The sequence below is a fragment of the Muntiacus reevesi genome, chromosome 8 (assembly GCF_963930625.1).
Source record: "Muntiacus reevesi chromosome 8, mMunRee1.1, whole genome shotgun sequence".
NCBI classification, from domain to species: Eukaryota; Metazoa; Chordata; class Mammalia; order Artiodactyla; family Cervidae; genus Muntiacus; species Muntiacus reevesi.
In genome coordinates, this window is record NC_089256.1 from 24,045,436 (window position 1) to 24,072,555 (window position 27,120).

Below are 27,120 nucleotides of genomic sequence, written 5' to 3' on the forward strand. Positions count from 1 at the left end.
CGCAAGGCGCGGGGCGGGCTCGGCGACAGCGGCGGCGCGGGGCGCGAGAGTGAGCGCGGCCGAGTCGGCGCCACCATGGCCAGCGTGGATCTGGAGAAGCTGCGGACCACCGGGGCCGGCAAGGCCATCGGCGTGCTGACCAGCGGCGGCGATGCGCAAGGTGGGCGCGGGCGCGCGGCGGGTCGCTGGCGGGCGGGGGTTCTGCTGTCCCCGGGTCCCTGCGGCGCGCCCGCCACCCTCGGCCCGGATCTGCGGCGCGCGGTCGGCAGGTCCTCCCAGCCCAGGTCCCGGTCCCTGTACTGGATCCGCCCCGGCGCGCCGGGTACCCGCGTACGTGCCGCCCACCACGGCATCTGCGCCCCCCCGCGCCCGCCTGCCCCCGCCCAGGGGGCGTGTCTGCGCGGCCGGCTGTGGCCGGCGACCCGGAGCTCTCCCGGTTCTCTCTGACCCAGGCGGTCCCGGCACCCCTTCCTGTTCACGTGTGTCAGGAGCCCCATTTCCTGGAATGCACGCTGAGCGGAGGCCGCGGAGGGCAGGGCAGTCACCGCAGGCCTGGAGAACCCGTCTCTTCCTGGTTCTGAAACACGACCCGAGGGCTCAGCGCTTCCCCCAAACACCACCTTCAGGGCGACTCTGGGGCATTTCTTTAGTGCAGGCCTGTCCTCACGCCGCGTGTCTAAGACGGTGGTCTTCCCGGGGAACCTGCCTAGCGTCCCGCAGCCAGGACCTGGCAGAGCCAGGTTAGTGCCCTTCCTGGGGGCCTGTCCTGGCAGCCCCCTCCTGGCACCCAGGTCCTGTCCTGACCCCTGCTCTCCAGGACCAGTGGCTTGGGATGGCCAGTATCACACCTGTGGGGCTTGGCCACATGGCCACACCACACATCTTGAACCCCAGGAGAGACCTGAAGTAGCCCAGGAGGCGGGAGGGACGGAACCAGCACCTTCAGGCTGCGCAGTGAGCCCGGTGTGCCTCCTTCCAGATCAGAAAGTCCAGACGCCTGGTTCGTCTCTGCCCCATACCGCTGACTCCTGGTTCCCCCTCAGACGCAGGGGAAAGCACGGGGGTGGGGGCGGATTTCATGAGGGAGCCGGACCAGGCCGGCAGAGGGATCCGCGGCTGTCTGCACCCGCGTCTGCACAGGCGTTCCGCGGGTTTGGCTGAGCCCTCCTTTTCGGAACTGGTGGCGGGCAGTGTGCTCTGCTGCACGTCCGCAGTCCTGCGTGGTCAGAGCGGTTGCCTGTTGCTGGGCAGTGGCGGCTGGCGCCCTCTTAGAGCAAGGCTGGTGGGCCAGGGCCGGGCAGGAGGAGACTGGGCTTGGAGGGTGGTCTTGGGGAAGCATCATCCTGTGAGATTGTACCACGGGAAGGGCCTGGTGTGTGGAGGGCAGACACATCGCCAGAGGGCTGGACCCTTCCTCTGTGAGGTCTGGTGCGGGTGCAGGGGGTCTCCCCCCAGGCTCCTGTTGTTGTAACAGCAGTGCTGCAGGGAGGGCTGGGAAGATAAATGAGGTACACTTTGGCCGGGGAGCTGAACTCCACGGGTGCACAGACAAAATAGGACAAGGGGCCGGAAGGAAAGGACCCTGGGTGCTGCTGGCCCGGGCAGGCAGGCCAGCTGAGGGCAAAGCCTGTTTGACTGAAGGTCTCCTCTTGGCCAGTCCAGCCCTGGTGCCCCGCACGTAACGGGGAGTGCTTCCTGAATGCCCTGGAGTGTGACCACCCGTGTGCCGCTGGCTGGGCTGACCGTCAGCTCCCTCACCTCATGCACCGTCCGCATTCTCCTAGACCCCCGGCTGTGACATGGTTTTATGGTTGAGGAGGTTTCCGCAGACTTCCCTGATTTAGGGCTCAGGCTGATGCCTGGGGGAGGATGTGGGCCAGCTGGTTCTCTGTGGGGCAGAGCCTTTCTGCTCTGTAAGTTCTGCGAGCTCGCCCATGGGTGTCCGCCTGAGGCTGCTCCTTCTCGCTAGTGCTGCTCCAGAGAACTGGCTCTAGACAGTGGCCTCTCAGTGTTCCCCCAGGAACCCTCACCACTGCCTTCCAAATAGAGGCTGACCTCTAGGGACCTGATGGTGCCACTTGGCCCTCCCTGTGTGCCCTCCCGTGTAGGGCGGGGCTGACAGCCACGTGGAGAACGGGCTTCCACTCTGACCTGCACTTGCCTCCCAGACACTCAAGTCTGCTCTTGTTGGGGCGAATGGAGGCCAGCCTTGTGATGGGGAGCCAGCCTTGACCAGCTCTGTGACTTGACCCGAGCCTGTCCCTGGGGCCTCAGTTTCCCTCAGCTGTCCAGGCCAGCTCCATATCCTCACATCGACTGATGAATAAACATGGACCTGCTGGGCCCCGTGTCCCCCGAGGATCAGATCACCTCTTTCTTGTACATTTTGTTTTTCTGGAAGCTAATTATGATGAAAAGTCACCTTTGGAACAGATGCTTTCACCTCTGACATCAGTTTGGTTGGTGTCCATTTCCTCCAACAGGAAGTGATTGGTAACAGTCTCCCTGGCCTGCTCTAGGGCAGAGGTTGGGGGAGGTTGGGGTGAAAGGTCGAGCAAGGGTCCAGGGCTGGCTCATCAGCAGTGGATGCAGCTGCTCTCCTTGCTTCTCTGACCCTGGAGCTCGTGGCTGCCATCCTTGGTTTATTTTGAGAAAGAAAAGCAGCTTAAAGGGCAATTAAAAAGGCCCTCTTAGGAAGGCAGCTTACTGTGAGGTTTACAGGGAAGCCCACATCCTTAGGCCTCCGTCTCCATGGCAGCTGGCACAATCTCATTCGAAGAGTCAAGAGTTTTCCTGTAATACAGTCATTTGTTCTCTGCAAGACTGAGAACAGTACTCTAAGAACGGGGACCTTTGCAGTCCCTGGGGCTGCAGACATGCCCACCAGGCTGGCTAGGGAGATGCCCATGACCTCTGAGTTGGATGGTGGCCTGGTTTCCAGCCACTGCCCTTCCCCCACCCCCGATCCAGAAGTGCTGGCCTCTCTCCTACTGCCAGAGGTGGGGCTTGGGCCTTGAGCTTGCAATGAGGCCACAGTGGGCTCACCCCAGCGGGGGTGACTGGGAGGCAGATACCTGAGAATGGAAAGCCTGGGCTGGCCAAGGCCCCAGAGGCGGCCAAGCGCTTCTGCAGGACCTAGGGCCTGCTGAGGGCAGGAGGGGCAGTTTTGCAACTGTCTTATCTCCCTCCCCATCTCCACCAGCCCCACAGCCCGCAGCCCCTTGACCTACTTGACCTCCGGCAGCAGGACTGTTGGCCTTCAGATCCGGTTCCTGGAGCAGCCTGGGGGTGTGGGCGGGGCTGCTATGCTCCCTGGGCTCCTACTGCTAACTTCAGTCACTATAACCTCACTTCCATCCATTACAGGAACGTGGGAGTTATGATTTCTTTAGAAAAAGAGTTCTCTTGATAAAGGCAGGTGGTAAGCCGTGAGTGTGGCCAGTTCAGGACTGCCCGGCCCCTGTGCCCTGCCGGTTGTGATGTCCAGGGGCCCCTCCCTGGGGAGTCCCTCCAGTCGTCAGCAGAAGCCTCGGTGGCTGGGTGGGGATAGGGCAACCTGCTGTGCCCAAGGTAAGGGGGGTCCAGGGTGTCTCCCGGCACTGCCCGCACCAACTGGGGTCCCAGCAGCCCCCCTCCCTCCCTCTGAGACCCCAGCTTCCCGTCTGGAGAGTGACCTTTGTGCTGACCTCCTGGGAGCCCAGTGCCTTGAGCCTCCACTGGGGCAGGCTCTGCCCACTGGGTTCTTCCTGAGGTACTGTATGCGGTCTAACCCTCATGGTCCTCCCACGGGATTCCCAAGTTGATGGGCACCGCCCCTCCACCAGCTCAAGAGCCAGGAGGGCAGGGCCCCTGGGCCCTCAGTCACACTCCAGCTGGTGCCCCGCCCTTCCAGGGAAAAGCTTTCACAGCCTAGGGACAGATCACGGAATGTGCATGCGCTCTGAGCCAGGACCACCAGCAAGAAGGCCGGGGGAGCAGGGGTGATCCTGGGGTCAGACTCGGCATTACCTCTGTGATCCAGTCCCCAGACCCAGCGTCACAGGCTGGAACCCAGGGCAGGTGATTGGCCAATCTTCCTCTCTGAGGACGTGGGGCCACCCTGCCTGTTCCTAATGCTGCTATCTTTTGTGACGGGCAAGAAGGTTTGAGGCAAATTGCCTCCAGCCACTGATTCCAGGCTCCTGCTTCCAAGCCCTGAGCCTGGAGCCCCAAGCCCGCCCGTGGGCCCCAGCCCTGGCTACCCTCCAGGCGGCAGTCAGTGTGGGGGCTGGGCCCTCCCCGGGTGCCTGCACAGGGCCACAGACCCTGACCTGACCTGTCCAGACCTGCAACAGCTGCGGCCCTGCCACCGGGCCACTTGGAGGCTTGATCCCTGGGTGGGGCCATGTCCCACCCTCAGACAGCGGCAGGGTCTCCACGTGGGGCCACTGCTGGTGCTTGGGCCTCTCAGGGGCTTCTTCAAGTCATGCCTCGTGAACCTGACTGTATATGAGACCCCAGGGACACAGTGGGCGGTCTTCCAAGGAGGAACCTTAGGGACACGATGATCCTCCACAGGGACCTCAAGGACCCCTTTGCCTTCTGTGGGTCTCGGTCTCAGGACTGACCATGAGGGAAGGGGACCGGGGTTCCTCTGAGATCCTCTGAGCACTTCCTACGAGCTGTTTGCTCCTCCTCCCCATGAACATCTTTCTTTCCATGAAGGCTGTGCTGCAGGGTAGCTGCTGTAGATGGGGGTGGAGGGGATGGGAGACTGGGGTCTTGGGGCTAGGGGACAGGTGAGAGGGGTGATCCGCCGAGCCTGGTGGCCCCGGTGTGCAGTGCAGTTTGGGGGCAGGGGCGTCAGCCGAGTCAGCTACACTGCCTGAGGCTCCCAGACCCCCAACAGCCAGGCCTTGACTCTCGGGGACACTGCCCCCCTCCTGGCTCATCGAGGCCCCTATGGGCCTCGTGGCCCCAGGGCCACAGACACGGAGCTTGGTGTGGTGGTCTGAGACTCTGCAGACGATGACAGAGAGTTTGAAAGGTGGTTGTCTCCTGCCTCCTGCCAGCCCCCTCTTTCATCTTGGGGCCAAGTCCCTGACCTGCTGGGATTCCCCCAGGTCAGAGCCTTGAGGGCCAGGGAGAGGGCTGTGCCGGGCATCAGAGACTGCAGGTGAGCACTGGGCGAGGATGTGGCCGGAAAGGATGTGGCCGGTCTGCAGGTGACTGTGCAGGGTCAGGAGTGCAGACTCAGGAGTTGGCCTGGTGGGGGCCTTCCCGGCGTAACTCTGGAGGTGGCATATTTCCAGATGCGAAGCCGAAACAACCTCAGGGGTTCACCCCGGACTGGACTGAGACCGTTGGCTGGGCTCCCTGAGATGTGGGGAGGGGTGGTCCGGGGTTCCCCCACACCCTGTGTCTCCACTTACAGGCCTCTCCCTGATCCCTTGCAGGCATGAATGCCGCTGTCAGAGCCGTGACTCGTATGGGCATTTACGTGGGGGCCAAGGTCTTCCTCATCTACGAGGTAAGGTGCAGGGGTCCTCGCTCCAGACTCCGGTGGGTGGGCCCTGTGCTCAGGCAGGCGGGGTACATTGTGGGGGGAGGGGGAGGGAGGAGGGATGCGGGACCCTGTTCTGTCAGGGTCACTGGTCCTTGTTCAGGCCCAGAGAGAGGCTGGTCAGGACAGTGGATGGGGCAGGGCCGCCTGGCTCTGAGCTGTGGGTGGGGAGCCTGCCTTCAGCCTGGGTTCTTGGGCACGGCTGTGTCTCTTGAGAGAGAAGAGGGCATGAAGCTGTGGTCCTCCTCTGAGGCCAGGACCTCACCCCACCATCCTCTGACCCCCAGCCCTCCTGCACCCTCCTCACGTAACCTGAGCTTGAGTCACCCTAGCAAACAGCCTCCCTGTGCAAAGCAATAGAGAATCATTGTTCTGCTTTGTTCTGGCAGAAGCTGGGGCTCCCCTTTGCTCCACCCCCCGACCCGTTCCTATTCCCCTAAATCCAGGTTTCAGACTTGCAACAGATACATAGACACAGACACACCTTGGGCAGCCCTGCAGTTCCCTCACAGTGTTACTGTGTTACTTTGTTTTCACTCTTTACTGGAATGCGGTACTCTTTACCGAGCCTGCTCTGCTCTCCCCGGAGCTTCCTCCTCCCACCTGGGGCATGTCTGCGTCCCTGTCCCTTCGCCCTGACCCAGGTCAGGCGTGTCTTCCCAGCCTTGGCTGTACAGGGCCATCTGAATGGACACATGGCCAGGCACTTCTGCAGACCCCTCCCTCCTGCGGGATCTGGACCCTCAGACCAGGCTCAGGTGGCCAGAGTCCTCAAAGTCATGTCTGGGGAGCCATCTCCTGAGGGCCTCAGGAGCTGGGCGGGGGTGCCCAGGCCCTGATAGTGGTCTAGAACCTTCCAACGGGCAGGGTGAGATTCTTCAGCGAGTGGCCGAGTTTCGTGGACAAGTGGTCCCCAGTCAGGGTGGGGTGGGTCCAAGGCCAGGCTCCCGGAGTTTGTACACATGGTGCTTGGCGGTGCTTTGCCTCCTCACCATTTGTGAAAGCACATGGCCTGATCCAGACTGTATAAAGAGCTCCTGCTAATGAGAAGGGCCAGCTGTCCAGGCGGCCAGTGGCTTATGTCATTGGGAAATAACATGGTTTGTCAGGGGAGAACCCACCTGCAGGGGCCACATGCAGCTTCCAGGATGGAGCCCTGCATGGCCTGGAACTGGGGGAGAGGCTCCCAGAGGCCTGCCCTGCCCCTGTTGCTGACAGACGAGGTGGCCACGGCAGGTGGGGCGCTGTGTAGCAGTGCGGTCAGAGGCTGGCCGCACACCCAGTGACTCACAAACGTGTTCTGAGCAGCATTAGGTCCAATAGTCCCAAACAGGATCCCTCCGGAGGTCCACGAACGGTGAATAGATCATACACTGGGGGCCTGCTTGGGGGACTCCCGCAAGTGAGCACAGTCACAGGCGCACGTGGTCCTGTGGGGCCACACAGTCACCCAGCCGAGAGAAGGAGGCCAGACAGAGTGGATGCTGTGCCTGTCATTTCTGAATCTAGTTGACACCTTGGGAGGCAGGGCAGTGGGCACCTTTGGGGGAGAGGATCCTGGCAGGGCAGAGGGCCCACAGGGCGCTGACTGGCCCTGGTTCCGACCCAGACGTGTGACCCAGGTGCAGCTCATGGACACGCATCGGAAGGTCTGCCTGTGACAGGAGCACTTTGCTGAGCGAGTCATGCTCTGTAATACACTACCCTGCAGGCCTTGCAGAGGGTGCTCCGGGAGACCCTCTGGGTGCCAGGCCTCCCCCCTCCCCGACACCCTTGATTCCAGCCAAGCCCAGCTTTGCCCCCTAACACCCCTGACCCCAGCCAACCCAGCTTCGTCCCCCGAGGCTCTGGGAGTGGAGGGCCTGTGCAGTCAGGACCCCTGGACCTGCTTCCTGCCAGCAGGGGTTTTGGCCGAGGTTCCATGCATCCTGCTCCGGTGGGCAGTGTTCTCTGCGGCCATGGGCACCCATCTCAGGCCTGTCCCTTCACTTTCAGGGCTATGAAGGCCTCGTGGAGGGAGGCGAAAACATCAAGCAGGCCAACTGGCTCAGCGTCTCCAACATCATCCAGCTGGTGAGCCTGTGACCCTCCCTCCTTGCTGTGAGCGCGTGTGCACGCCGGGACATGCACCCAGGCACATGGAGGAACAACAAGGGGATACACAGGTGCACATATCAGACACACATAGACACTTAGACCCATAGCGGGACAAAGAGGGACAGACAGACACACGAGACAGACACACACAGGCACATAGACACACAGAGGGACACACAGGTGATACACACAGACACCCACAGACACACAGGGGGATACACAGGTGCACATATCAGACACACACAGAGCCACATAGACACACAGAGAGACACACAGACACCCACAGACACACACAGGCACACAGGGGGATACACAGGGGGATACACAGATGCACATATCAGACACACACAGTGACACATAGGCACACAGGGGGACTTGCACGCTTAGGGACGCAGGCTACACACCATCCCTCAGGGGATTGGCTCCAGGCTGACTATGCCATCCAGCTGCCTTGGGGTCATGGGGGTGGGAGCTCATGGGCTTAAGAGATCACAGGGTTGGGATGGCCCCAGATGTCTCAGCTTCCCGCTGCGGGCTGAAGAGGGCACCCTGGAGGGAGGCCTATGCAGCCTCAGCCTCTAGGCACCTCCCCCGCCTTCCCCTTCATCATCCTATTTAGTGAGGGCGGGGGATGAGCAGCTCACTGGGGTCAGGGATTCCTAGGCAAGGGGGTCTTTGAACCAGGTGTCTATGGGGAGACCCTAGTCCTCCCAAAGAGCAGGGACCTTTGTGGAGCACCTGTCACCTCTGTATCCCGGGCCACCAGCTGACACCTGCTTATTGAAGTGGTCTGTTGTCATCACGAGCTGCACATGGGTCAGCAGAGCAGTGGGTGACGGGCCTGGATCCAGGGTCATCCAGGCATGGCCAGTCCTGAGGTTGACCCCTCCCCTCCTGCCCAGGGTGACGTTCCCAGGGGACTGCACTCTATAGGCACTGTGGGAATGAGCCGGTTGATCAAGGCCTGGTGGGTCCAGCGGGGCACAGACGAGCCCTGTTCTTGGGCCTTGTCAGACCTCTGTCCCCTGTTTCCCTGTTCTGGAGCCGTGCTCCCTGACCCCATCGTGGGTGGGGCTGTGGCGGCCTGAGTACCTCGTCCTCCACCCCAGGGATCCAAGAAGGACAGCCATCCTGCCTCAGGCCTGGGTCCAACTGCTGCTCTGCTCCAACCCTGTGTCTGAGGATGGCCGTCCTTCTGTCCTGAGAGAGCACCCAGGGAGGGGTGTTAGGCCGCGTGATAGCTAGGAAGTGAAGCTGCATGAAAGCTGGGCCCTAAGGATGTGGGAGGAGCTGGTGTCTGGGGAGGAGTGAGGAGCAGCACAGAACACAGGGGCTGGGGGTGTGGGGGCAAGGGGAAGGGGCAAGAGGGCTGTGGGGGCCGGAGGGGCTCCGGGAGGGAGCGGGCTAGGACAGGGGCAGCTCTGACTCGAATTTTCCATGAAGTCGGACACCAGCCTCGTGGTATCGGGAGCAGCATGGCGTGGCCCGGGCACATTGTTCTCACACCTGACTGAGAGCAGGGTATCCGCAGGTGTTCTTGGGGGACAGTCTGGGGAGCCCCGGCCGAGGCTGAGCAGGGAGGGGCCACATGGATGCTGGCGTGAGCTGTGCAGGCAGGTCCCTGTGTTGGGTCCCGACGTATCCACCAGAATACATGCATGTGTGTGCACGTGTGCGCGCGCATGCGTGTGTGCGTGTGTGTGCATGTGCATGCATGCACATGTGTGTGTCTGTGTGCACCTTACAGATCTCGGAGCCTGCTCACCCCTTGCCTTGTCACGCTCACTGAGCCTGGCGATGGAGAGTCTCCTCCTTGCTCACATAGGAGACATGCCAAGGAGCGGGGGGACACCTGCCCAGGCTTCTGAGAAGCCCCTAGCCTTAGCCCTCTCAGTTCTTTGGGGTCCCCAGGTCCCCTGCGCAGTGCTTAGGTCCCCCCATGCCCCATTGGCTCAGACTCCCCCTCCTCCATGCAGGGTGGGACTGTCATCGGCAGTGCCCGCTGCAAGGCCTTCACCACGCGGGAGGGGCGCCGGGCGGCCGCCTACAACCTGGTCCAGCGCGGCATCACCAATCTGTGCGTCATTGGTGGGGACGGCAGCCTCACTGGTGCCAACATCTTCCGCAGCGAGTGGGGCAGCCTCCTGGAGGAGCTGGTGAGCGAAGGTGGGTTGCAGCCCAGCCCGGACACAGCAGCTTGAGGGCAGGGAGTGGGCAGGACCAGAGGAGGTGAGAGGCCACCTGTCTGCTGGCCGGGAGGAGAGGCCTGGACGCTCCAGGAGGTGTGGGCAGGGTGGGAGGTGCTCACTTGATGCTCCAAGCTTGGCCAGTAGTGAGGCCTCCTGAGGCTGGATGGCAGTTCCCAGGTTGACTTACCTGTGCTGCAGGATTCGTTCCTGGATGTTGGTTATGGGTTTGTCCTAGTTTGCAGAAGCGTGATAGTTAAAATCTGGTAACATAAGATGTAAAGTCCTGGGGATCCCCAGTTGTAAAGTGGCCTATTGGAGTTCCGTTGGTTCTGTGCCACTCACGGGGATGTGGAGGTGAGGGGTGCACACTCCAGGATTTCCCTGGGGGTCTCTGGGTAGAGGATGAGTCTGTACTTGATTCTAGTGGTCCAGCCACTGCTCCCCTCCCCACACCTGGGACCCCTGCTGCAGGACCTGGGGAGGAGGAAGCCGAGCCCGAGGGCCTGATCAGGTTGCACTGAGGGTGGGCTGAGGGAGGTGATCAGGGATCAGGGTCTGAGCCCCATGTTGTGGCCATGGGAGCTGGTTGGAGGCACAGAGGCTGCAGCCAGACCGGCCCCTTCTTCCCAGGCAAGATCTCAGAGGGCACGGCTCAGACCTATTCGCACCTGAACATTGCGGGGCTGGTGGGCTCCATCGACAATGACTTCTGCGGCACTGACATGACCATCGGCACAGACTCAGCTCTGCACCGCATCATGGAAGTCATCGACGCCATCACCACCACCGCCCAGAGGTGAGCGAGGCCTCCACCCGGCCAGGCCACCAGGCAAGCAAGCTCGGGATCCCGTCCCCCAGCCAGGAGCTGAGGTGGCCGCTCTGCAGAGTCAATGGCTTGTCAGTATGATTCCATCCCTAGGGGTCTGTGCTGGCTGCCCTCAGCCCCCAGTCAGAGGGAGATTCACAGTGGGGTGAGCAAAAAGTCTCTGGGTCTGGTCCCCACCCCACCAGGTTCCCTTGAGCCCTGGGTGGGCCATGGCTCATACAGGGCTTCTGCGGCCCTGGGTGATGGTGCATCCCACAGGGGTCCTCAGCTGCTAGCTAAGACAGCCAAGCCCAGGCCAGGCAAATGGCCTTCAGCTTCAGGAACAGAAGATCAGTGAAAACCAGTCTGACACCAGACGTGAGCCCGACGGAGGTGACTCAGTGCAGAGACTTGGCCGCCCTGGGAATGACAGAGGCTGTCTGTCCTTGGGCTGCCCCCACGTCCTCTGTGTCTCCCAGGCATGCTCTTGGCTGAGCTGGGGCTATGGGTGGCGGGACACAGAAGTCCAGGCTGCTCCGCGAGCCTCGGCACTGATGCCCTCTGTCCGCTCTGTGTCCACAGCCACCAGAGGACCTTCGTGCTGGAGGTGATGGGACGGCATTGCGGGTAAGGGGGCGGTCCCGGTCAGCGGGGGCCCGGGGCTCCTGGGGAGCGGGAGTAGGACGCGGGGCCGCCTCGGTGCCCTGCACGTGGCGGGTGCTCCCTCGATGCTCTGGGTGTGAGAACGGGGTGGGGCTGGGAGCCCTGACTCTGGGGCTGGGTGCCGCTCAGAGCTGTACCTGCCCTGTAACCCCGGGCCCGGGGTCCGGGGTGCTGGGTGGGGGTCCACCCACTGCAGCCCCGCCCCCTCATGCCTGTACAGGTACCTGGCCCTGGTGTCCGCCCTGGCCTCGGGGGCCGACTGGCTGTTCATCCCCGAGGCGCCCCCCGAGGACGGCTGGGAGAACTTCATGTGTGAGCGGCTCGGCGAGGTGAGCGGGTGAGGGTCTTCTCTCAGGGTCCCTGCTGTGAGCACTGCAGGAGCAGGGACATGGTCAAGCTGGCTTCCTGGGGGCCCTGACTGCTGAGCCCGAGTTGGGGGCATGGCCTTGTGAAGATGGTGCACAGGGACGTGTGGCAGGGCCTCCGACGGGGCAGGTCATGGGGGTGGGAGCAGAAGGGCGGCTGAGGCCTCATCCAGGAGGGATGAGCAGGGGCGCCTGAGCTGGGGTGCCCAGGACGCAGCTCTCTGGCCCCTCAAGATGAAGTTGGGGCCTCTGACACAGAACAGGCAGATACCCTGGCCTAGGTAGGGATCCCCAAAGCCCCCAACTGGGATAAGCTGGCCGCTTGGCCAGGCCAGGGCTCAGCGGTGGACAGGAGGGCTAGAACAGGGGTGGGAGGCGCCCTTCCATGAGGTGGTGTTCCAGGGTTGTGGTCTGGGTTCGAAGCCAGGGAGCCCCTGAGACTGTGCTCCCAAGTTCATGCTCAGGCCCAGCCTGGGGCCCTAATGGGCTGTGTCCACCCACAATGTCCTCTGCAAACTGGCCCAAGGGCAGGACGAGCGTGGAGGCTGCCTGGGGCTGGGCCTGCTGTTCCAGCGTCTTGGGGGTGGTTAGAGCCGGCCCTGTGCTTCCCGCGTGTCCCTGTCCCCATGTGACCAAGGAGGTGGCCTCACTCCCATCCACTGGTGAATGCTCCCCCCCCCCTCGCTCCCGCCAGCCCCACCACCCAGGGCTTTGTGTCCCTGCCCAGGACCGTGGGCGGGGCTGAGGGTCACGACTGCATTCTGGAACCTTCCCCAGTGAAGGCAAGGGTGGGACTGAACTGAGCCTGGCAGGGAGGCCGGCCAGAGGCCTGTGTCCTCTCCTTGGGTGGAGTCCTTGTACCCCCGAGTGGCCGTGTAGCCTCAGTGGGTGGAGCACGGCTCTGGGGTTGATGGTCCCTGGCTGACCTTGGCCTTGGCCTTGACCTACTTGCTGAGAACTGGGGGCTGGTCTTCCTGGAAGTGGCCTGGACTCAGGCTCACACACCCTGCTGCTTTCCCGCTCTGTGTAAGGCCCTCAGCCCCACCCCCCAGGGTTTCCCTGAACCTCAGTTTCCCCACATGTTACATGCAGTTGTCACCCTCTGCCCTGCCCACCTCCTGGGCTGCAGTGAGTGAGGCGGGGAGGTGTGGGCCCTTCTGCCAGCTTCACTTCTCTGCACCGCCACCACCACCTCCGGGCAGCCCTCCATGCCTGGCTCCCCGTCCCCTCTGCACCCATGCCTCGAGGGGCTGCTCCAATTCTATCTTTCTCAGTTTCTTCTAATGCTGTGGGGCCAACAGGGGCTGGTGGATCAGAGGGACTCTTACAAATGTTTGTTGAGGAAATAGGTGAAAAGCACTTTTAAATCCCCCAAGACCCTCTCATTTGCAACAATGAGTGGTGCTAATTCACCCTTACCAGCTGAGGCATGAAGGCTTCCCTCAGCTTGGGGAGTGGGAGGTGGGCAGGAATCCTCTAGTCCCCCAGCCCGCTGCAAGCTCTTCCTCCCTGACCCCCAACCCCAGGTGGGGTAGCAGGGTCCTGGTTCGCCCACATGAGCCCCGAGCCGTGGACCCCAAGGAGGGCTCCAGGTGTCTGGGGACAGGTGTCTGCATGCTGGCGGCTGAGCCCTGCGGTGTCTCTGACCCAGACTCGGAGCCGAGGGTCCCGCCTGAACATTATCATCATTGCTGAGGGCGCCATCGACCGCAACGGGAAGCCCATCTCATCCCGCTACGTGAAGGACGTGAGTGAACCCCTGGGTCATGTGGGATTGGCAGGGCCTCGGGGGGGGTCTCCCCTTTATCTCCAGTCCCCACGTGCTCTTGCTGGGGTCCCAACCCTGGCTCGTGGAGGGAGTGTCCTCGGCCCCAGTGATTGTCAGCAGATGTAGGGTGGGCATGGCTGGGACCCCCTGAGAAGCCCTGGGCCTCCAGGCTGAAATTTGGCCCCACCTGCTGGGAGCCCCGCACCTTCTGGCTTCCAGCCTTCATTCAGGACAGCCCCCATCCTAGGAGCCCCGTTAAGTCCCCCAGCAGTGTCCCAATGGCTGAGTTCAGCCCCTGCCAGCCCCTCAGTGACAGGGATGCCCACTGCCCATCCATATCAGATTCATGACAGAACAGCTGGCGCTTTGGGGAGTCCTACCTACCTGTGACCCGCACCCACATGCCTGGTTCTGCCCCAGGGCTCTGGGCCCCCATCCCCCAGTGGGGCACAGCCCCTGGGCACCTCCATGCCCCTCACCTTGGCCACCCACCCTGTCCTCAAGGTCCAGTCAGGTGCTGCCGTGAACTGGCCTGTCTGCCCCTTCACTGTGCTCTCTGCTTCCCACCAGTGGCTGGTGGTGCCTGACCCACAGGGGTGGGAGACCATGACAAATTCCTACAACCTGGCATGTGTGCGGGAAGACACAGAGACACATGCCCCCACGGTGACACAGACACACGCCCCCACGGTGACACAGATACACACCCACGCACACAGGAGCATGCATCCGCCCACACACATGGAGACAGCCCCTGGCACACTCAGGCTGTTGGAGTGAACCCTGGGCTAGCTCTGTAGGGCCCCTGGGGTTCTGACACCCTGAAATCCCTGAGGCAGGTGGGGGACGGGGGAGGGAAGAGCATTGGGGGCCATGCGGTGGCCCTGTCCAGTGGGAGAGGTGTGGCAAATCCAAGGGTGCCTGCTTCTCTGTCCCTACGAGCAGCTGGTGGTCCAGAGGCTGGGCTTCGACACGCGTGTGACTGTGCTGGGCCATGTGCAGAGGGGAGGGACCCCCTCAGCGTTTGACCGCATCCTGGTAGGTGGGGCATCACCCTAGCGCTGGGTGTGCGTGCATGGGTGACGTGTGTGTGCATGCTTGGGCGCGTGTTTCTTCACTGCTGCTGGTGTTCATAGTGAGACTAGGGCCTGGCAGCCCAGGCTCCCCAGCTTCCTGGCGATGCCTTTGGTGGGACCTTGGGGAGGAGGGCTGGGGGAGCAGCGGGTCTGATGTCTGGTTGTTCTGAGTCTGGCCAGTGGCCTGGGCACCCTCTGCAGGGTGGGAAGCCTGCTGCAGCCCCAGGGTGACAGGGACTCAGTCAGGGACGCCCCTGTGTGGTAAAGCGCCTGCCCATGAGGCACTGGTCATCCTGGGGAGGGGCTGGAGGCTGCGGGGCAGGTGGGAGCTGTGCCTGGGCCTCCGGTTCTGCGGATGCTGGTGGAGACACAGGATGCTTGGGAGGGAGACAAAGGAGGAGCAGCTTGGTGCTGGTCCCCAAGCTCAGGCCTACAGGGGGTTATAGGAGGGGGGCCAGCTTGTGGTGCTCCCAAGGGATGTAGGACCTTTCCTCCGAGGCTGTTCCTGACACTCGCCTGGCCAGTGTGGGAGGCCCAGCGTGGTGCACGCAGGGACACGCTGTCTCACCCAGCGGAGCCACGGGCCTTGCTCTCCACGCACCTGTGTGTTCCTGCTGTCTGTGCTGGGACCCAGGTTTGTGGTTTGTCCCCACAGAGGGCAGTCCTTACCTGTTTTAGCTGGTCCAGCCTGCCAGCCCCCGTTTGCACCCACCCCAGAACAGCTGTGAGAAAGGAGCCCAAAATGAGAAACCTCGTCATAGTGGAGAGAACCCCAGAAACCCAGGTCCGGCCCTGCCGCTGCAACCTGGGGTGCCGGGGCCATGCCCCCTAGCAGGGCTGCTGAGACCTGAGAAATGGTGCCAGGTGGGGCAGTGGGTGTTGTCAAAGATGACCATGCAGAGTCCGCATTTCTAGAATAAATGGTGCCACTTATTCTAGAAGCTTCTAGCACACATGTGCATATGTGTGTGTGTGTGTGGTGGGCAGGCTCTGAGGGCTGAGGCCTTGTGGGTCTGCTGTGGGATGTGTGTGGCATGGGGCTGGCTCCCTCCTGGTTACACCTGCCTGAGCTCTACCACCCTCTCCCCGTTCAGAGCAGCAAGATGGGCATGGAGGCGGTGATGGCGCTGCTGGAGGCCACGCCCGACACGCCGGCCTGCGTGGTCAGCCTCTCAGGGAACCAGTCCGTGCGGCTGCCCCTCATGGAGTGTGTGCAGATGGTGAGCACTGGCCTGCCCAGAGTGCCCAGGGTGGGGGTGTCCAGGGAGGTGACCGGGGCCTTTGTGCTCTGCTGGGCTCTGCTGTGGCCCCCTCCCCACCACAACCCGGAGCTGCCTGCCCTTCCAGGCCTCTCAGGGCCCAGCCAGCAGGCCTGCTGCAAGGGCCCCCAGCCCGTCCCTCTCGGGGTCCTGCTGCTCCCCCACGCGTGTGGCAGGGAGCAGGCGGTTCACGCAGCACCACCTCTTGGTGGCCCACCCTGGTGCATTGCTGCCCACCCCAGCAGGCCTCAGGGTATCCAAGGCCTGCAGTCATCCAGGCGGGGAGGGAGGTGTCAGCAGGTGCCTCGGTGAGACAAGTCCCAAGAGAGGTGTGGGGGCTGCAGGGAGCCGGTGAGCCTGGGGAGGTCTGGTGAGCTGGAGTTTGCGCGACTCTGGGGGGAGCCAAGGTCACTTAGCCCCTCTGAACCAGTGGTCTGGGACAGGTCTTGCACTGGGCGAGGTGGGGTTGAGGGAGAAGGGGGAGCAAGGGGCCAGAACCACTGGGACATCTTGTGTTGTCAGAGAAGGGGCCACCGCGGGAGGGGGAGCCAGAGGTGAGGGCAGAGAGAGGCTGGGAGGCTGGTGGAAATGTGGGTGCTGGCTTCCCTTCTGCAGCTGGGGGCGGGGTGGGGCCCACGTAGGGGAGGCAGGTTGGCGGCAGAAGGGGGCTGCCCCGGTGCTTCTCCTGGAACACCCTACTGTAGTGACCTCAGGGGGCCTTGCTTCAGGGCAGGCTGGTCATCGGTGGTGTGAGCCTGGGGGTCAGAACTGCCTCCCTTTTCGTTCTTAGACCCTGGCTGCCAGCCAGGGTCTGAGGAGGAGTGAGGTCCAGGTGCCCCTTCCAGGGAGGGGAGGACCCAGTGGGCCAGGTGGGGTCGTCTTGCCCTTAGACCTCCCGATTGCCAGCAGTGACGGCTGCCCGGCAGGTCTGGGCCAGGCCCCTCTCAGCTGAGTGTGCCAGACCCCTGCCTCCAGCCTGTGCTTCTTGTTTCCTTTAAGACCAAGGAGGTGCAGAAGGCCATGGACGAGAAGAGGTTTGACGAGGCCATCCAGCTCCGAGGCAGGTGAGGGCCCACACTGGGCAATGGTCTGTTCTACGGGGCCCCCAGCAGACTCCGAGTGGCTCGCCCATGGTCACCCCCTGCCCCTGACACTCAGATGTGCCCACCTGCAGAGGTGGTGCTCTGAGCCGCCCTCTTCGGGCGTGCATCGTGCAGGAGATGGGGTGTGACGGTCCCTGTGACCCGGAAGCAGGCAGGCTGTGTGGATGCTCCCCATGGGGCAGGGAGGGGCCTGCAGGGCTGGGGGGTTGCAGAACACAGCACCGGTAGGGTCAGGAAGGAGGCCTGGGGAGGGGGCAGGAGGAGGGGAGACCGCAGGAGGAAGCAGTGGGGGCAGGCCCGGGGCCAGGTCGACTGGACCCACAGGTCTCTCCTCTGGTTCCCTTGGCCTTGGAGCTGCAGAGACCATGCCGGCTGAACGCGGGCACTTGCTTTGCTGAGGGGGCATTGGGGACGCATGTTTAGAGGGGTCTCTGCCGCCTGGCGATGGCCCCCAGCCAGGCTCCATGGCGACAAGAGTGGGGAAGTGGGCCGCGCCCGTGTCTGGCCCCTTGGAGGCTGCGTGCTGGGCTGGGCTGTGGCTGTGCTGGGCCAGGCTGCTCGGCTGTGGCTGTGCTGTGCACGACCCGCTTCCTTTCTAGGAGCTTTGAGAACAACTGGAACATTTACAAGCTGCTTGCCCACCAGAAGATCTCCAAGGAGAAGGTGAGAGCAGGGTGCGGAGCCCACACCTGGCTGCCCTTGTGGCCTCCACCTGCCAGCCCCCCCACAACCTGACTCAGGGAGTAGGGAGACGCCCCTGCTCAGGGAACTGGGACCCTCCCTCCTGTCTGGGTCTGAGCTGCGGACTGAGAGGGCAGGCTCGGCCTCTGCTTGACCAGTAGGTCCCAACAGCATGTGTCTGGGCCCGGGGATCACACTGGCCTGTCGCTTTTCAATTGGCTGAAGGTTAAGTCAGGCCCATAGGTTTACCTTAGGAGAGGAGGGCTCCAGTGTTATGTTGTTCCATTGCTCAGTCATGTCTGACTCTTTGAGACCCCTGGACGGCAGCGCTCCAGGCTTCCCTGTCTTTCACTATCTCCTGGAGTTTGCTCAGATTCATGTCCATTGAGTTGGTGATATGATCCAACCATCTCATCCTCTGCCACCCCCTTCACTTTTGCCTTCAATCTTTGCTGGCATCAGGGTCTTTTCTAGTGAGTCAGCTCTTTGCATCTGTTGGCCAAAGTATTACAGCCTCAGCTTCTGCATCAGTTCTTCCAATGAATGTTCAGGACTGATTTTCTTTAGAATTGACTGGTTTGATCTTGCTGTCCAAGGGACTCTCAAGAGTATTAAGACATGTTCCCAAACAGCTAAAAACTTCACAAAATGGTCTCTTCCAAATAAGGACAACAGCAGGATCCATCTCTGAAATCACGGGACAAAGAAAGGGCCACACCAAGACAATCTTGGACGGTGGGGTCCTGGTCTACCTCCCCCCCATTTATCCCGAGAGCTGGTTGGGGGTGGGCAGCATTCCCAGGCAAGGTGGAGTGGTGTCCGCATTTCCTTCCAGAACCCTCTGGGTCATGACCACTTCTGGGGCATCAGGCTAGTGTTACCAGGACCCACCAGAGCCACACAGCCCAGCTTAGCCAGTGGCCACACATGGCTGCTGACTGCTGGGAATGTGGCTGTCCCTAGCGGGGTGCCTGCATGCCCCCACAGGTGTAGGGTCTGAGGAGCAGCGGGGGAAATGGGTGTGAAAGACCCGATTTCTTACATTGATTCCGAGTTGAGGTGATGACACATTGGTTCTATCAGGTTAAATCAACCATTGTATTACTATTAATTATTAATATTAAAGGACTTCCGTGGTGGTTCAGTTGGTAAAGAATCCGCCTGCAATGCAGGAGACTCAGGTTTGATTCTTGGGTCAGGAAGATCCCCTGGAGAAGGAAATGGCAACCCACTCCAGTATTCTTGCCTGGGAAATCCCATGGACAGAGAAGCCTGGCAGGCTACAGTCCATGGGGCTGCAGAGAGTCAGACCTGACTTAGCGACTACACCACCATTAATACTAAATTGGCATTGCCTGCTTCTTTGCACTTTGTTGTGGCTGCAGCGGCCCCCTTCTCTCTATGCATCCCTGATGCTCACCAAGGATGTTCTGGGGCGCTGAACCCTGAGCACAGGGTGAGTGCCGGGGGCATCCAGGCAGGCGCTGACTGTGGCCCGAGCTGCACTTGGCTGACAGCGGCTGGAGTCCCGCTTCTGCCTTTGGATGAGGATTTTGCGGGTTGTGGGTGGGGTCTTCACAGTAGCTTGTGTGGTCTTGGGCTGAGCGTTACGGCATCAGGAGGACAGGTGTTTGTCATGTCCAGGGGAGGCCAGTCCCAGGACGGTGTCCAGGCTGGCCCGAGGACCGGGGCCGCTTCCCTGGAAGCTGCTGTCTGCTGACTTCCATCTGGGTCAGTGGTCCCCCCAGCCCCGTGCTCACATGTTTGTCTCTCCCTCTTCTCTGAAGACCAACTTCTCCCTGGCCATCCTGAACGTGGGGGCCCCGGCGGCCGGCATGAACGCGGCCGTGCGCTCGGCGGTGCGTTCCGGCATTTCCCAGGGCCACACGGTATATGTCGTGCACGATGGCTTTGAAGGCCTGGCCAAGAATCAGGTAGGTGCAGCCGTGCCCAAGGTCGGGTGGGGGACCTGGCCTGTGGTGGTGGGCCCGTTTGCCTTTGGTCAGCTTAGGCTACATCCCCGGCTGGCTTACAGACACACAAGGACCGAGGGACTCACAACATGGGCACAAGGGAAAGGCCGGGCCTGCTCCCCGGGGTGGAGGGGGCACAGCTGGATCTACCTCAGCCTAGGCCAGCCCCTGAGACCCTGCTCCGACCTGTGGCTCGAGGGTCAGTCCCTGGCCTGGCTTCTGTCCCTCCAAGGACGTGTGCTTCTGAGCACAGGCCCGTGGCCTGCAGAGAAGTGGGCAAGTGCCCCTGGCCTGCTCCCTGAAGCCATGCCTCCCCCCACAGGTGCAAGAAGTGAGCTGGCATGATGTGGCCGGCTGGCTGGGGCGTGGCGGCTCCATGCTGGGGACGAAGAGGTGAGCAGCTGGCCACCGTGGGCAGTGGGGGGGATGTCAGGGAAACCAGCCCTGTGGGCCCCAGGCTGGGTCCTCCCTGGCTGATGGCCTGTCCAGAGCAGGACACAGACCCTGCTGCCTGGGGCTTCTCTGAGGGCACCTATGTAGAGGACAGCTATTCAGGTAACCCAACCTGCAAGAGGCACCCCCTCACTTCAGGCAGGAAGTAAGGCTTACAGCCCAGGTGTGGTGAGGACAGTGTCCAGTGTCCAGCGAGGGCACTGAGCAGGTGCCAGGCCACCTGTCCTGCTGGTGGTCCCTTCACCCGCACCCACCCATGCCTCACCTCTGCCTCCTCTAACAGGGAATAATCGCATCGCCAGGTCCCAGGCCCGCCTTCTCCAGCGGTCAGACAGTGTGGATGTGTGTCCCTCCAGCCTGGCATTCTTTTTTTTCTTTTTTTTTTTTATTAGTTGGAGGCTAATTACTTCACAACATTTCAGTGGATTTTGTCATACATTGATATGAATCAGCCATAGAGTTACACATATTCCCCATCCCAATCCCCCCTCCCACCTCCCTCTCCACCTGACTCCTCTGGGTCCTCCCAGTGCACCAGGCCCGAGCACTTGACTCATGCATCCCACCTGGGCTGGTGATCTGTTTCACCATAGATAATATACATGCTGTTCTTTTGAAACATCCCACCCTCACATTCTCCCACAGAGTTCAAAAGTCTGTTCTGTACTTCTGTGTCTCTCTGTTTTGCATATAGGGTTATCGTTACCATCTTTCTAAATTCCATATATATGTGTTAGTATGCTGTAATGTTCTTTATCCTTCTGGCTTACTTCACTCTGTATAATGGGCTCCAGTTTCATCCATCTCATTAGAACTGATTCAAATGAATTCTTTTTAACAGCTGAGTAATATTCCATGGTGTATATGTACCACAGCTTCCTTATCCATTCATCTGCTGATGGGCATCTAGGTTGCTTCCATGTCCTGGCTATTATAAACAGTGCTGCGATGAACATTGGGGTGCACGTGTCTCTTTCAGATCTGGTTTCCTCAGTGTGTATACCCAGAAGTGGTATTGCTGGGTCATATGGCAGTTCTATTTCCAGTTTTTTAAGAAATCTCCACACTGTTTTCCATAGTGGCTGTACTAGTTTTCATTCCCACCAACAGTGTAAGAGGGTTCCCTTTTCTCCAAACCCTCTCCAGCATTTATTGTTTGTAGACTTTTGGATAGCAGCCATCCTGACTGGCGTGTAATGGTACCTCATTGTGGTTTTGATTTGCATTTCTCTGATGATGAGTGATGTTGAGCATCTTTTCATGTGTTTGTTAGCCATCTGTATGTCTTCTTTGGAGAAATGTCTGTTTAGATCTTTGGCCCATTTTTTGATTGGGTCATTTATTTTTTTGGAATTGAGCTTCAGGAGTTGCTTGTATATTTTTGAGATTAATCCTTTGTCTGTTTCCTCATTTGCTATTATTTTCTCCCAATCTGAGGGCTGTCTTTTCACCTTACTTATAGTTTCCTTTGTATTGCAGAAGCTTTTAAGTTTCATTAGGTCCCATTTGTTTAGTTTTGCTTTTATTTCCAATATTCTGGGAGGTGGGTCATAGAGGATCTTGCTGAGATTTATGTCGGAGAGTGTTTTGCCTATGTTCTCCTCTAGGAGTTTTATAGTTTCTGGTCTTACATTTAGGTCTTTAATCCATTTTGAGTTTATTTTTGTGTATGGTGTTAGAAAGTGTTCGAGTTTCATTCTTTTACAAGTGGTTGGCCAGTTTTCCCAGCACCACTTGTTAAAGAGGTTGTCTTTTTTCCATTGTATATCCTTGCCTCCTTTGTCAAAGATAAGGTGTCCATAGGTTCGTGGATTTATCTCTGGGCTTTCTATTCTGTTCCATTGATCTATATTTCTGTCTTTGTGCCAGTACCATACTGTCTTGATGACTGTGGCTTTGTAGTAGAGTCTGAAGTCAGGCAGGTTGATTCCTCCAGTTCCATTCTTCTTTCTCAAGATTACTTTGTCCAGCCTGGCATTCTGTGCAGACTCACGTATCCATCTGATTTATCTTCTGCAGGACGCTGCCCAAGGGCTACATGGAGAAAATTGTGGAAAACATCCGCCTTCACAACATCCACGCCCTGCTGGTCATCGGGGGCTTTGAGGTGAGGGGGCCGCAGGGGAGCATGCAGGGGCAGCCTGGGCCGGAGGACCAAGTGGCCGGGGGCCTCAGTCTCCTGCTGGCGAGGGGCCAGTCCTCAGAGCGGAGCTCTGAGTAGTGGGGGCATGTCCATGTGATGTTAGTGCTCGGTCAGCCCCGCTACATGACAGACATCCACTCCTGCCCTCTCCTGGAAGAACCTGAGCCCCTGCAGAATGCGTGCAGTGGGTCGGGGTCAAGGCAGCTGGCCTCCTTCCGTCCTCCTTGGAGGCCAGTTTCCCTGGGGACGGTGGCTACAGAGCTCCTGGGTGGGGCCCACCTGATCTCGGCCCTGTGGGTGGGGGCAGGTGGGCTCAGATGCCCAGCCCCACACACATGGCAGGGAGCAGGACCCAGGGGCCCCTTCTCTGGCCTTGGCCCCCAGCACAGCCTCTCCAGGGCTGGGCCTGAGCCGCCCCCCATCCCCACAGGCCTACGAGGGGGTGCTGCAGCTGGTGGAGGCCCGTGGGCGCTATGAGGAGCTGTGCATTGTCATGTGCGTCATCCCCGCCACCATCAGCAACAACGTGCCGGGCACTGACTTCAGCCTGGGCTCCGACACGGCTGTCAACGCCGCCATGGAGGTGCGGGCCAGGGGCTGACTGGGAGCGGGGAGCTTGCAGAGGGGCTGCCAAGTGGGTGGGACAGATACGGGGCCCCACTGAGGCTGGTGGCCTGTGTGGGGAGTGGGTAGGACCTGGCTGCCCCCCGAGGCCTCGTGGATGGCACCGGGGGGAGTGGCCCTGGGGTGATGGGGTGTGAGGATGATGGTGGTCAGGGCTGCAGCCGACCTAACTGAGCTACTGTACTGGTGTGGACATTCAACCTGGGTTCTGTCTGGTGAAGCAGCCACATGTGGCTCTGGGGGTACCCAGGGCTCTGGCTGGGACGTGGGAGGTGGGAGCCTTGTTCCGGGATTGGGGAGGGTCCCAGCAGGCTTGCCCACTGTGCTCCCTAGGGGCATCCCCCTGACTCTCACTTTCCAGACCTTTCCCACCCTGTCTATTACCTCTCAGGAACCCAGCTCCCCTGAGGGTTCAGCACCTCCCTTTGGGGGATCTGAAGCTGGAAGAGGGTGTGCTGCTCTAATAAGTGCTACATATTATTAGATGAAAGAGAAAATATTAGTGGAACAAGAGACTAAAGGAGACCCCAAACCCCCCACCCCTACACCCCCCCCCCCCAGAATACCACAATCCTCAGGGGTTTTCTTAGAATCTAACCTCCATCTGCACTGGCTGTGGGTCGCTGCACCCACTGCTCTTCCGAAACTTCTGGTGCCCCTGAACCTCAACAGGTGGGGGAAGATAAGATTCTGTTTCAATTTGCAATTCTGATTTCTGGTACAGCTGAACGTTTTCCATGCATTTATTGGTGGCCATTTGTGGGTTTTTGGAAATTATCTTTTTCCACCACTTGCCTATTTTTCTCTGGGCACGTTTTCTTTTTTATCTGTAAGTGCTTTTTACATTTGTAGGACACAGACTCTTTGCAAACATTGTGGCCGTTTCTTCCACTTTGCTCTTTCATCTGTCATCTGGGGTTGATCCTCGAAGTTCAGACACCAGTGACCTGCTTATCTGTCTTAGTTCTCTTTCCTCAGTTCTTTATCTAATACTCTAATTTCCTTGAACCATTCAGAGCTAGGATGTTATCAAGTGTCACGTTATCGTTAGTGTGTGCAGAGCACTTAACTTCGTGTGTTGTCTGGGCCCCTGTTTATGACCCTGACGTGGAGGCATGTCTCCCCCTTTGGCATATTAAGGCCCAGTATGTCCCTGGTCCGAGGTCAGGGAGAGCCTCCTGGCAGTGACCCTGGCCTCCACCCACCAGACACTAGTGACCTGCCTCATCCTGGGGGCAGAATTGCCCAGACTGGGAATTCAATTCTGTGTGGCCAAGAGGAGGGATCATGGTGAGGGCTGCCAGCACCCTGGCACACAGCGAAGGGGCTGTCCCAGCCCCTCCCTGCCTCAGTCTTGGTCCTCAGCTTGGGCCAGAAACCTGAGTCCCTGTAGCATTGTGGGTCCCTGCGGCCTTCAGGGAGGTCTCTGACCGCCCCCTGGCCCCCAGAGTTGTGACCGCATCAAGCAGTCGGCCTCGGGGACCAAGCGCCGTGTGTTCATTGTGGAGACCATGGGTGGCTACTGCGGCTATCTGGCCACCGTGACTGGCATCGCTGTGGGGGCTGACGCTGCCTATGTCTTCGAGGATCCCTTCAACATCCAAGACTTAAAGGTGAGCGGAGCCCCCGCCCTTCTCCCGCTGCAGACCACTTGGAGGGGCTGGGACTCCAGCCAAGGAGCACAGCCCAGCAGGCTGGGGACTCACCGCCTTCAAGGGGACCCAGCTCATGACCCCCGCATGCCTTCCCCCACAGTGTGGTCCCCTCACCCCCGTCTGTGCAGTATCCCCACCCTGTGCAGTCCCCCCACGCTGTGCAGTCCCACCCCCTCGTCCCCACCTCTGTGCAGTCCCCCTTCCCGGCCCCGTGACTTCCCCACCCGGCCTCACTGTCCAGCCACAGGCCCACACCCGCACCAGCCGTCCTGGTTCTTCAGGGCCTGCCGCACCCCTGACCGGCCCGCCCCCGCAGGCTGACCTGGGTCAAGTTGGCCCTTCTTGTCGGGTATTCTGGAACATTTCTTCCTGGACAGCCTGCAGCTGCTGGAGGGGGCGGGCAGAGGTCGGCTGCACCGACCTCACTCACTGTGGTTGGTCCTTCCTCTGCAGGCCAACGTGGAGCACATGACCGAGAAGATGAAGACGGACATCCAGCGGGGCCTGGTGCTCCGGTTAGGCTGCAGGGGAGCCCACAGGGCCTGGGGGTGGGTGGGGGGCGCTTCCTGACCCCTGGGCTGCGGGTCAGGGCTGCTGAGGGGCAGCTGGGCGGAGAGAGGACGGGGGCTGAGGCAGTGGTGGTGGAGTCGAGCTTTCCTTCGAGCCTGTGGGCCAGCCCAGAGGGGCTCAGCATCCTGTGATCGGCATCCAGGTCCCACATTCCTCTTCCAGGAACGAGAAGTGCCATGAACACTACACCACAGAGTTCCTGTACAACCTCTATTCCTCCGAGGGCAAGGGCGTGTTCGACTGCAGGACCAACGTCCTGGGCCACCTGCAGCAGGTGTGGTGGGGTGGGGACATGGATTTCGGTAGGCCACTCCCTGACACCTGTGCCCGGGCCCAGGGCCCCAGGGGGCTGCAGCACAATGAGGACACTTCTCTGTGCCCCTCCTCATGGGGCACCTGGCTGCAGGGGCTGCTTCATCCGCACACCCCTGACCTGAGTGCTCATCACCCACTGCACAGGCAGGAGACCCAGGCTGTGTCTTGGTGAGACCCATGCTGTGGGTTCCCAGCCAGATGTGAGAGCTGTGTGCACCCACAAGGCACCCCTTCCCCAGGGGTCTTTGCTCACGAGTGGTGGGACCTGTCTGCTGGATGCGGGGGCCCACAGAAGCCCCCCACTTGATGAGTTGGCAACCAACTGCCCAGCCTCTGGAGGTGGCTTTTAGGCTAGATATGGGATGGAGAAAGGGGCTGGGTTGTTGCAGACTGAGAGAATGGGGTGTCAGAACTCTCCGGGAGGGCTCACCTAAGTCATGGTCGGGCCAGGATGCCGGGTTCAGGCCAGGGCTGGGGCTGCCTCTGGCTTCACAGCTCCCCAGAGGCCAGAACCTGGCCTCACCCACTGTGTTTCCAGGGTGGGGCTCCCACCCCCTTTGACCGAAACTATGGTACCAAGCTTGGGGTGAAAGCCATACTCTGGATGTCGGAGAAGTTGCGGGCAGTCTATCGCAATGGTAAGTGGGGGAGGCAGCAGCCGGCCCAGCCTGCCCTCCACTGGCATCCCTGGTGTGGGGGCTGCCATCACGGGACTGTGTCCACAGGGCGGGTGTTCGCCAATGCCCCTGACTCGGCCTGCGTGATCGGCCTGCAGAAGAAAGCGGTGGCCTTCAGCCCTGTCACCGAGCTCAAAAAGGACACCGACTTTGAGTGAGTCCCTCCAAAGAGAGGGTGGACCGCAGGGCCCAGACCTGCCTGGGGCGAATGTGCTGGGAGAGGGTGTGGCCACACTCAAACCCTGACCCCACAGGGTTGCCCTGTCCCCCACCGATAGGGTAGAGGGTGAGAGTGAGAAGGTGGGGGTCAGCGATGGTCAGGTCTGAGGGTGTACTCGGTCTGCTGAGCCCTCCTGGGTGTGGGCCCCAAAGGGACAGGTCCCCAACACAGTGGCTAGGTGTCCCGAGGGGACGTGCCTGGGAGCTGCCGCTCCCCTAGCCCCGCCCCCGACCCTGACCCCGCCCTGCTGCAGGCACCGCCAGTCCCGCCCCTCGCCCCGCCCTCTGACACTGACCCTGTCCCGCCCCAGGCACCGCATGCCCCGGGAGCAGTGGTGGCTGAACCTGCGGCTCATGCTGAAGATGCTGGCACACTACCGCATCAGCATGGCCGACTACGTGTCCGGGGAGCTCGAGCATGTCACCCGCCGCACCCTCAGCATTGAGACTGGCTTCTGAAGCTGCGTCCATGCCCCGCTCACCCTGCACCCACCTCCCCCGGCTCCTTGGGGCCGGGCTGCTGGACCCTACAGGCGCGTGGGCAGGGGCTGTGGGCCGCGGGGCCGCTGCCCACTTCCTTTCTGCCGCCCTCTCGGCTCTCTCCCCGGACAGAGCACCCTGGGCAGCCCCTTCCAGTGCAGGGGCGTGTGCTGGCATCTGTGTTTGGACATGGTTGCCCCTCTGCCTCAGCACCCCCTGTGGCCTGGAGCCTCTCTCCTAGGCGGCCCTGCACCCTCACCTGCCCTGGGCCCAAGGCTGTGGGAGGGCATACCCTGTGGACCTCACTGTGACCCTGCTTCTGTGTGCACTGGCCGCCGGGGCTGAGCAGAGCTTGTCACCTTTTCTAGGAATAAAATCACCTGACTGTGGAGTGCTGTCAATCTCTGGAAACCTGGGGAGGGTGGGTGGACTGGGGGCTGGTCATCCCTGGACCTGTACGCAT

At 60.8% G+C, this 27,120-nt stretch overlaps 1 protein-coding gene across 1 annotated transcript; it reads left to right on the top strand.

Annotated features, from left to right (window-relative positions):
* On the top strand, positions 1 to 27,048 carry PFKL (phosphofructokinase, liver type). The gene is made up of 22 exons (XM_065942725.1): positions 1 to 160; positions 5,436 to 5,509; positions 7,538 to 7,615; positions 9,616 to 9,805; positions 10,459 to 10,624; positions 11,216 to 11,260; positions 11,517 to 11,625; positions 13,313 to 13,408; positions 14,375 to 14,467; positions 15,600 to 15,725; positions 16,764 to 16,828; positions 17,467 to 17,530; positions 19,336 to 19,482; positions 19,844 to 19,914; positions 21,994 to 22,081; positions 22,548 to 22,700; positions 24,190 to 24,354; positions 24,850 to 24,911; positions 25,129 to 25,240; positions 25,820 to 25,919; positions 26,007 to 26,112; positions 26,489 to 27,048. Exons 1-22 carry the CDS (start codon positions 76 to 78, stop codon positions 26,634 to 26,636), a joined length of 2,343 nt encoding a protein of 780 aa, XP_065798797.1. The 5' UTR covers positions 1 to 75; the 3' UTR covers positions 26,637 to 27,048.
* Positions 27,049 to 27,120: the final 72 nt, after the last annotated feature.

Excerpts from the sequence above, each read along its gene's own strand:
- PFKL (XM_065942725.1), top strand. The coding sequence starts at position 76 with ATGGCCAGCGTGGATCTGGAGAAGCTGCGGACCACCGGGGCCGGCAAG. Across the intron at positions 15,726-16,763 it reads TCATGGAGTGTGTGCAGATG|ACCAAGGAGGTGCAGAAGGC; the intron begins GTGAGCACTGGC and ends GTTTCCTTTAAG. Across the intron at positions 25,920-26,006 it reads GCGGGCAGTCTATCGCAATG|GGCGGGTGTTCGCCAATGCC; the intron begins GTAAGTGGGGGA and ends CTGTGTCCACAG.